The following is a 10,939-nucleotide window of genomic DNA, read 5'->3' on the forward strand; positions in this document are numbered from 1 at the left end:
AAACAACCATTCACACTCACATATAGACAATTTGTAGTCGCTAATTAACCTAGCATGTTTTTTGGAATGTGGGAGGAAACCGGAGTACCCGGAGAAAATCCACGCATGCACAGGTAGAACATGCAAACTCCACACAGAGATAGCTGAGGGTGCAATCGAACCCTGGTCCTCTTAGCTGTGAGGTCTGCGCGCTAACCACTCGACCGCCGTGCCACCCGACTGAAGACCAAATCATGAAAAACTTGTGAATTGATTAGGATAGTGTTTTGGTTCTTGGGTGATGCTACCCAACAACCAGGACTTGAGTGTTCTGAGCATACTGTACTGTACATACAGTACCATTCTACAGTGTGGACACACCTTGCCACCCAGTTGGCTGCCTGGGAAAGTGGGTCCAAACTTTGATTGGCGCTGTACAGTATTGCTATGGAGTACAGTATTAGCAAATGAATCCCCACACAGTCACGTGACAAAATTATATTCTTTTCAGTTTTCATTTTTACCCGAGTTCCCGACTGATAACGTTGTAATTCCAAGGTTTAGGCTAACGATTGCGGTTTGCCAGACTTTTTTTTGTAGCTTAGGACCCAAATGAGGGCATCCATTCATCCCTAGTTCCCAATCTTGCTAAAGTACCATTCCCTAACTATACTGGAACTACTTTTCTGTCAAGCGCCTATTTTCTTTTGCTCTTTTTCTACAAAAAAACAAATCCAAATGATGTTTTTTTCCAATTCTGGTGCAGATAGCTGACACCCTAGCTCCAAAAAAGGCACCTCTTTATGTGAAAGAGTTTGGTCCGGGTGGTCGCAGCCCTCATCCACGCCTTCCTATGCCTTTAAAGTGAACCGCAGCCTCTTGCTGACTTTTTTAAGTTTGTGCCCTGATAGTGAAGCCTCTGCCTCTGCGGCCGCTCTGCCGCTCCTCCACTGACTGAGCGGCATCGCTGCTGCGACGCCATGTTATTTGATCCTTGCTCTTTCTTTGCTGGGAAGAAAAGCTCGCCTCTTTCCCACGCTCCGAGGACACGTGGTGTCCGGAATGAATTGGATGCAGAAGGCCCTCCCTCCCTGGTACCACGTCACCACCCCTCTCTCTCTCTCTTCTCTCTCTCTCTTTCTCTCTCTGTGTTACTACACACACTTTTCCAGCAGGAATGCAGGCATTGTCAATGAGATTTTTTTTTTAAATGGACATTTTTACGTGCGTTTTCCTGAATGCACACCCTCTCCCGGGACCTCCTTCTGTCTTTCCATGCGTGTCCCGGCGCCAAAGCTCGGCCTTGTGCACCGATTCGCCGTCCGTCACCTCCACTCCAGGCTCTTTGTTCACGCACTGGAAAAAAAAAAAAAAGCCTATCTTGTTTATTGCCGCAATGCGATAGAATGGAGACACAAATGGAACACATTTACAGTATGTGTGACCATTCTAAAACTCATTTAATAACCGATCTGTCTTCCAACTGTATTGTTTCTGGCTTTGGCCGCCTCCCTGAGAATTATTTGAAACAATTAAGCGCAAAAAATACCGAAACATTTTGCTCCTGTGGTCTGCCCAAATGTTTTGATCACGGACAGATGTTCTTGATTTAACGCAACTTCAACACCGCTCACCGAGAGAGAGAGAGAGAGAAACACAGGCATAAACACATGTAGATCCAAATCCCAGTGACACACAAACCATGAGCCGCATTCCAACTACAAAGCACGGCGCTCTCGCAGGTCAGCGACGACGGCAGAAAAAAAAAAAAAAAAAAAAAAACAACACACATCTGTTTCTGAACACGCAACATAAAAAGATCTCGGCGCATTGGTCGGAATGAGTCAGGGCTTTGTTTGTCCCACCTTTTTGCAGCTGTGGGAACAAACAGGAGTAAGTCAGCAGGCAAACACCTGCACACGCACCTCAGCGGTGAATCACTTCCACGCTTGGAAACCTCAGTGGAAGATGCACACCCTGGATAGGATGAGTTTGGTGTAGAAGAGGGGTGTCCAACGCTCTTCCAGGCAAAAATGAAAGGATGGAAGCTCCACTTTAACACGTGATATTATATATCTTTCATGAAAAAACTGTCTTTCAACTTGGTGATTTACAGTAGGTGAAAAGTATTCTAGTAGTATCAGTTTAGCTCTTTTTCCCCATATTTTTACATTTTTTTTTAATTTTTTAAAATATTTCAACTTATTTCTTGAAGAACCTTTACAACAGGGGTCTCAAACTCAATTTACCTGGGGGCCACTGGAGCTCGGGTCGAGGTGAGAGTGGGCCGCATCAGGTTTTCCAAAAAAAAAAAAAAAATTTTTTTAAACGGTTCCAATTTTCTACAAGAAAAGCTCTGATAAAACATTCCACTGTTCTCAAATATCTTAATTTTTATTTTTCTACACAAAATAAGATGAAAAATAAATAAACAAATCAAGAATAAAGAAAATCAATCAGTAATAAATAAATAAATATAATAACAATAAAACGGCAAATAATAAAAACTTAAGAAACCACATATAGTTGGTGGGTAGACAAATTATTTTTTTCAGATTAAAATGAACAAAGCATTATTAGAGCCCTGTAGACATGACAAAACACGACTATAGTCACATTTATACTCTTTTTATTTACAACATATTGCGCAACTGCAGGGTCTTGAGACACATGCTAACCCGCAAACTAGAGAGCTAGCGACCTAAACGGTAGCCTTCAAGTTATTTCCTTGAAACTTAAATAGCAAAAAACTTGAATAACCACTTCCACACTGATAGGGAGGATAACTATTAACAGTTATTTAACCTTTAACATGAACATTAATCAAACGTAATAATTTTTTCTGGGTACATGATACCATACAGCATCCATATCAAACTTGCACTTGCCGCACTAACTTTAAACTTTCATATCAAGGCGGGGGCCTCAAACTAGTGTCCTGGGGGCCACTTTTGGCCCGTGGGCCGCGAGTTTGAGACCCCTGCTTTACAACTTAATTTTTTTGGTATCTCATATTACAACTTCTCAAAAATTATTTTCATATTTCAACTTTCTGCTACTAAAATGCTATTTTCCTTATAATATTACAAGTTTTTTTATTGGGACTTTTTTGTGGTTAAAATCTTTTTTTCCTCCAAATATGTTGCCCTTATTCTTGTAAAATTACAGCTGTTTTTTTCCCCATTTCTGTTGTTATTTTTATACATTTTCCAACTATATAATTTAATAATTTAATAATAGTTTAACTTTACTCCCATATTATAAATTTTTCCACAATTTTTTTCCCCCAAAATCACAACTTTATTCATTGTTTTCTTTGTTTCATAATATTACTATTTTAAAAGAACATCTTCTTATTTAATATATAAACTTTATGCTACTAAAATTACATTACTTTTCTTTAGAATATTATTTTTATTACACTTCATATAATTACCATAAATTTTTATAAAATGACAACTTTTCGTCTCTTTCGTTTCTTCTCCAATTTCACACCTAATTGTGAATATTTAAACTTGAATCTTAAATCATCCTGCTACAGTGAAGAAAATAAGTATTTGAACACCCTGCTATTTTGCTATTTCTCCCACTTAGAAATCATGGAGGGGTCTGAAATTTTCATCGTAGGTGCATGTCCACTGTGAGACAGATAAACTAAAAAGAAAAATCCAGAAATCACAATGCATGATTTTTTAACAATTTATTTGTGTGATACAGCTGCAAATAAGTATTTGAACACCTGTGTATCATCTAGAATTCTGACCCTGAAAGACCTGTTAGTCTGCCCATTAGAAGTCCACCTGCACTCCATGTATCATCCTGAATCAGATGCACCTGTTTGAGGTCGTTAGCTGCATAAAGACACCTGTCCACCCCACACAATCAGTAAGACTTTAACTTGTAACATGGCGAAGACCAAAGAGCTGTCCAAAGACACCAGAGACAAAATTGTACACCTCCACAAGGCTGGAAAGGGCTACGGAGCAATTACCAAGCAGCTTGGTGAAAAAAGGTCCACTGTTGGAGCTATCATTAGAAAATGGAAGAAGCTAAACATGACGGTCAATCTCAATCGGAGTGGAGCCCCATGCAAGATATCACCTCGTGGGGTCTCAATGATTCTAAGAAAGGTGAGGAATCAGCCCAGAACTACACGACAGGACTTGGTCAATGACCTGAAAAGAGCTGGGACCACCGTTTCCAAGGTTACTGTAGGTAATACACTAAGACGTCATGATGTGAAATCATGCATGGCACGAAAGGTTCCCCTGCTTAAACCAGCACATGTCAAGGCCCGTCTTAAGTTTGCATATGACCATTTGGATGATACAGAGGAGTCATGGGAGAAAGTTTTATGGTCAGATGAGACCAAAATAGAACTTTTTGGTCATAATTCCAATAAGCGTGTTTGGAGGAAGAAGAATGAAGAGTACAATCCGAAGAACACCATCCCTACTGTGAAGCATGGGGGTGGTAGCATCATGCTTTGGGGGTGTTTTTCTGCACATGGGACAGGACGAGTGCACTGCATTAAAGAGAGGATGACTGGGGCCGTGTATTGTGAGATTTTGGGGAACAACCTCCTTCCCTCTGTCAGAGCATTGAAGATGGGTCGTGGCTGGGTCTTCCAACACGACAACGACCCGAAGCACACAGCCAGGAAAACCAAGGAGTGGCTCCGTAAGAAGCATATCAAGGTTCTAGCATGGCCCAGCCAGTCTCCAGACCTGAACCCAATCGAAAATCTTTGGAGGGAGCTCAAACTCCGTGTTTCTCAGCGACAGCCCAGAAACCTGACTGATCTAGAGAAGATCTGTGTGGAGGAGTGGGCCAAGATCCCTCCTGCAGTGTGTGCAAACCTGGTGAAAAACTACAGGAAACGTTTGACCTCTGTAATAGCAAACAAAGGCTACTGTACCAAATATTAACATTCATTTTCTCAGGTGTTCAAATACTTATTAGCAGCTGTATCACACAAATAAATTGTTAAAAAATCATGCATTGTGATTTCTGGATTTTTCTTTTTAGTTTATCTCTCTCACAGTGGACATGCACCTACGATGAAAATTTCAGACCCCTCCATGATTTCTAAGTGGGAGAAATAGCAAAATAGCAGGGTGTTCAAATACTTATTTTCTTCACTGTATATTATTTCACTGGAGATAATTCCTTCCCCATCCGACCCTCCTGCTAGCTTGACATTGACGTTTTCCTCCGATTTTGGGTCAACATTTTCAATAAAAGTGACTGTTGTCATGCTTATTTTGTTCCAGAACGCTGCCTTTTTTGTCTTCAGTTGCCATTGTTCACTCGTGACACAATCGAATCCCGAAATATGTCTCACGCACCTACATATTAAACGCATGAAACATAGTGCTACTCAATAAGCATCAACAATAATGTCAGATGATCAGAGAATCGCCTGTAGCCTGGTTGTCAGATTGGTGCTAGGGACCAGCAGGCCAAAGTTTTTGGGGGGGGCGCAACATAATACCAAATAGCACTTGATGGTTATGAGAATGTACTTTTTATGGGTGGCTTAGGAAGTATAGGCAAAATGAGCTGGAGACGTTGAGCCGCAAATGTGAGCCAAATGTGCAGTTAAGGCGAGTGTGGGAACAAATGTAAAGTCATGCGGAACCAAACGGCCCACATACACCTTGTGCGGTTTGCACTCATTTCCTCCATCGACGCCACTCCATACGTTTGTTGCACTTCGGCAATATTCTCTCACCACCTCTCTCTCTCTTTCTCTTTGTCTCTCTCTCTCTCTCTCTCTCTCACACACACACACACAGGAGCCTCGGCGCCCGGTTCCCACGGTGGTGGGTGTGGGGGGAGTTGATCTCGCGGCGTGTCAATCCGCACACAGCGTCACCTCTTTTCACTCGCCAAAGAGGAAGTAGTGCGGGGCCTTTTGTTATGTCAAGTCCCACACCGTCTCGCCATTCCAAAACAACTCCAATATATCCGCATTTTATGATTTAAGAAGCGGCCTCTAAATGTCCCATCTTGTTCTTGCCGCCGTTAAGGAGACCACACACTTCTGGGTTCCGTTTGCTTCGTTTAAAGAACTAACACACATTAGGCTACGCTAGTTCAAGCCACCAACAACAACACACTTTAATACTTTTTGTGGCGTTAAGTCACCGAATCAAAAAGGCGACTATATTAGCTAAGTATATTAGCTAGCAAGAACACCCAAACAGATCATCTTAATCGCGGGGGAATACTATACTTCCGGGTTGCGTTTAGGTGGACATTTGTGTATTTGTTACACCGTTTGCTCTCTCACTGTAACCTGCATGCACACGCTAATTTAAACCCCCCAACTATGACAATTATTATATGCTGTTAAATCACTGACTTTGTTAGTCAAGAAACACGACTTAGTTTGGACTTTTTTGTGGTTAGAGTAAGTAAAGTGGCTCATATACAACAGCACCTAAATGCATCATTACATTACGGGAAATACTGCACAGCGGTATCCTTTTCAACATAAATAAAGCATGTTATTCTTGTTATCATACACATTCTAGCCCTCCTTTTTCATTTAATAGACAGATATATGTAGCCAGACCTTTTTTTAAATTTAATCCGTTATGATGGATGGCTCGATAAAACTGTTTAGTTTAGTTTACCTGCGTTAGATACATGGCTAAGGTAACCAGAATATTAGAAAAGCTGTCGTTGCCTGAGCAACTTGTTTTTCATTGCCCAGCGGCACATTTGTAGGGATAAAATTCAACAACAATCATGGAAAATCCAATGAATCCATTCCAGACTCCCAAAAATATGAAGAAATAATCAATTTTATCGTTGCTGCCACTCGCAACTTTCTTTGGCCCCATGGCGGGTTATTTAGCAGTAGAGTGCTTTGTTTGGCAAACGAGAGAGTACACGGCAAACGGAGCAGTTTGTTAGTGTGTCCAAAGTGCGGCCCCAGGGCCCATTTGTGACCGCAGCTTGTGGTCCCATTGTAGAAATAAAATAAAAGCCAAATAAATGTAAAGAAAGGAAGCTGAAATGTTGAAAAAGTTTAGGCTAAATTTATGACAAAATGGAATTCTAAGAAAAATATAGTGGGTTTTAGGCATTTTACAAAATTATTATTATTATATTATACAAATATTATTATTACAATATTATTAATATTGTATTATATTACATAAATATAGAAATGCAAGGCAGTTTTACACCAATATAATAAATATATCTAATATATATGCTCTTTAACTATTATTTTGGTTCCCCCGCCCCCAACCCCACTTTAGCAGACCACGCCCCATCAGAGGCCCTGGCCCCTCCTCCTTTCCATCCGTCCCTCCTCCCCTCCTTTCAGACGCGGCGGCAGCAGCCTATAACCTCGCCGGGTTTCCGCCCATTCCTCCACATTTCTTTCTCTTTTTTTGGGAAGGTATTGTCATGCAAATAAAGGACGCGTCAAATATTCCCCGCGAGCGCAGCCACCAGCCAAGCAGCTCAGAGCGCACGGAGAGGAGGACGCAAACCGAGGGGAGCACACCGTGGTGGATTTCTAACATTTTGATTTTTTTTTTTTTTTTACTTTTCATGTTTCCGTTTTGCAACCCGGACCCGTCCGTCTGACGCAGGTAAGTCCCAAAAAGGCACTTTTAAAGAGTGCGCGTAAAGGTGCGTAAAAGTGTGTGCTCATGTGGTGGAATGTTGTTCCCAATGGAGTTTTTGTGTGTGTGTGTCCCCCAACAGAGGAGACGCCACATGATTATAGTCCGCATTTAGGAAGGAGGCCGGAGCAGCAAGCCGGGGAGGTGTCTCCATCCCCAACATCCAGGTGCGCAGGGGGTTTGGAGTTTGGATCCGTGTTTTCACTCCTTTTTTGGGGATATACAAAGAAGCGTGGAGCGCTCCGAGGGCTTCCCAGGCAGGATTACCGCCGCCCCCCCTCCGCCTCCGCCACTCCTCGTCCTCCCTGCAGCCATGAGCCAGGCGGACGTGTCCACATGCTCGGCCCCGCAGAGGGTGTTCCAGGAGGCGGTGAAGAAGGGCAACACCAAGGAGCTGCACTCGCTGCTGCAGAACATGACGAACTGCGAGTTCAACGTCAACTCCTTCGGGCCGGAGGGGCAGACGGCGCTGCACCAGTCCGTCATCGACGGCAACCTGGAGCTCGTCAAGCTGCTGGTCAAGTTCGGCGCCGACATCCGGCTCGCCAACCGGGAGGGCTGGAGCGCCTTGCACATCGCCGCCTTCGGGGGCCACCAGGACATTGTGCTGTACCTCATCACCAAGGCCAAGTACTCCTCTGGGGGGCGGTGATGGTGGGCTCCCTGCTGTCAGGTAAAAAAAAAAAAAAAAGCAACAAAAATCATGACCTTTGATCTCATTTGTGCCAAAACACAACAACAATTGGGGGAACCAAACCTTGAAATAAAACACACTTTTAGGTTTTTTTTGGTACTAAAAGCTTTCCTCTTGAATGTCTGACACTACCCCCTCGCCGCCCCCCTCCATAGCCCCCAATCATCCACCATTACTCACGTCAAAGTTATTTAAGTAACTTATATTTAAAGTGAAACAGGGCACTTGATGCTGGAATATTTGAAAGGGAACACAAAATACTTCATGTGATGGTGAAGTACTCTACATATACACACATGTACACATACGCACGCGCACACCATAGCTTTATTTCTGTTGCTGTTTGAGAGATGCTAACCTTGCCACATCCAAGCCTTAGCGTGACCACCGACAAAAACTAAAGAATTGACTTTGTAAACATTTCAGTATTCCGTTAACACCCTCACTGTGAAAGCAGGCTGCTCCCCCACATCCACCCACCCCCGACCCCCCAACCACCCACCTCCACCCGCCCCCGTTTGTTGTATTTATGAAGGTACATTTTAAAGAAAAGATGGTGTTTCAAGCTGCTTCGCTGTCCCATGTGGGGGTGTCCCCTCTTGTTTGTGCCCCCGCCACCACCACCACCACCCCTCCCATCAGGATCGGTTGCCTTTTTCCAGCTACCTCGACATTTAAGTATTCTCATGTTGTGCTTTTATGCCAGTATGTTTTTTTTTGTTGTTTTTTTTTTACTCACAAAGATGCATTCCTACCCCCTCCGGACCCCCCCCTTCCCCTGCATCCTCAGCTGGGACAGTTTTATTCCACACACTACAACCAAACCAGTTCAGACAAGCTAAGCATCCGTGTGCCTTTTGGAATCTTCTTCTCATTCCTATTCTTGCCGAAAGACAACAACAACTACAAAAAAATCTAGCTTCTAAATGCAGGGAGTTTTTGAATTGCACAAATAAGCGGAGCCTTGAGCGCCTCTAGTGTTCATAAGGGGTAACTGCAGGGGCCAAGTTACTATAATACTACTGACTTTAAAAAGAATACAAAGAAAGAAATACATACCTGGCTACAGCAGGGAAGAATCCTGCTGCATTTAGAGGAAAAAGTCACAGCACCCTAACATTTGTATCAATGCTGCTTGGATTTTGTGTTCTTTAAAAAAAAAACACTTTGGAAGCGATTTTGATTGGCATCAGGCAACACATGAAATATGCATCGCTTTGTCTTAAACTTGATGTTTTATTATTATTATTATTATTATTAGTTGAAATATTGCACTGATGACTGTAATTTTGGGCTTCTTTTTTTTTTAAATGTGTCAACATTTAAAAATAATTTTTTTTCTGAATAGAAAAAAAATCAAACACAGCAAAAAAAAATACTATTGTATGAATAAATACACGCTCCGGGTGGTAAATGTGTGTGTGACTTTGTGGGGGAGGGGAAATGTTTTTCTACCCCTGCAAAGCTGTGTGTGTTATTTGTATACATATATATAAATATATATATGTATATATACACCACCGGTCAAAAGTTTTAAGACGCTTTCTCATGCAATCCAATGGGAGAGTGTCTCCAAACTTATGACCGGTAGTGTTTATATCTGTAATGTATATGTCTGATGGTGATAAAACTTGGGGCACTTTCTTTTCTGAAGTGCTGTCTTCCTGTTTTTTTTTTTAAAAAAGGGGAATAATACATTTGATGGTAAGATCATTGTAAGGTGATATTAAAAAACAAGAAATTGCACGCTTGTGTGGTTGTTTGGCTTCGCAGGGTCATAACATTTATGACGTCACCAGCCGGCCGCCTGATTGGTGTTCATGTGTGAAGAAAAAGATTTGTTGTTGTTGTTTTTTTTGTTTCCAATTGTTTTGCTTCATTTCAAGCAAAAGGAAACGGCTGATGTGTTTCTTTTTTCCTTTTTTTTTCTTTGTGTTGGGTTTTTTCGGATGTTTGTAACACTGTGATGATGACGTGATGATGTCATGCGGAGATGAGTGCTGTATTATTTTTGTACGTTTGTGTACAAGCCAGTAAAGAAATCATTAAACTCCAAACTTTCAGTGCCGGTGTCTGAATTTCCCATATAGTAAAGTTAGTGACCCCCCCCCCACACACACACACACTCCCTCCTTTCTCCTCGTCTTCCAAACCCAACCCAGATTCCCATTCTCTCGCTTTTGTCATTCATCTGGCCTCATCCTTTCACTGCCGGGATAAAAGAGCCTGATGCATTGTGGGTAGGTTCACTTTAAATAAGGCCTCCCCTCCCTTCTCTGTGTGTGTGTTGGGGAGAGCTGGTTTTATGTTACACACTTTATTTTTTTAATGTGTGTGTCACCAAGCCTTTCCAACACTAATGGAATGATGATAATTATATTTATTGTATACATGAATATTTTCCAGGTGCAGATCCTATAATGGCACCGATTGGAGCATCCACCCCCATAAGGGTCACAATGGAACGGACTGCTATGTACTGTATGTTGTTCTCTATCAACCAAGAATTAGCCCTCAAAATAACACACACACATAGCAGGATTATCCTCTATTTCATTCTCAATAAGTTTTATTCTGAAGGAGACTGAGGGCCACCAGTACTACTACCACTACACAGTAC

The 10,939-nt window shown here is 42.1% G+C and overlaps 1 protein-coding gene across 1 annotated transcript in view; it reads left to right on the forward strand.

Moving 5' to 3' along the window:
- LOC131106878 (notch-regulated ankyrin repeat-containing protein A) overlaps positions 1 to 10,392 on the forward strand; it is a 66,573-nt gene extending 56,181 nt beyond the window's left edge. Inside the window, exons 3-4 of the mRNA XM_078798988.1 lie at positions 7,397 to 7,592; positions 7,708 to 10,392. Of these exons, the coding sequence (XP_078655114.1) occupies positions 7,939 to 8,277 (339 nt within the window). The 5' untranslated portion in view covers positions 7,397 to 7,592; positions 7,708 to 7,938 and the 3' untranslated portion in view covers positions 8,278 to 10,392. The remainder of the gene's footprint in view (positions 1 to 7,396; positions 7,593 to 7,707) is intronic.
- The last annotated feature ends 547 nt before the right edge of the window (positions 10,393 to 10,939 follow it).

This window comes from Doryrhamphus excisus, linkage group LG19, assembly GCF_037039965.1.
Source record: "Doryrhamphus excisus strain RoL-2023G ecotype Guam linkage group LG19, RoL_Dexc_Guam_v1.1, whole genome shotgun sequence".
NCBI classification, from domain to species: Eukaryota; Metazoa; Chordata; class Actinopteri; order Syngnathiformes; family Syngnathidae; genus Doryrhamphus; species Doryrhamphus excisus.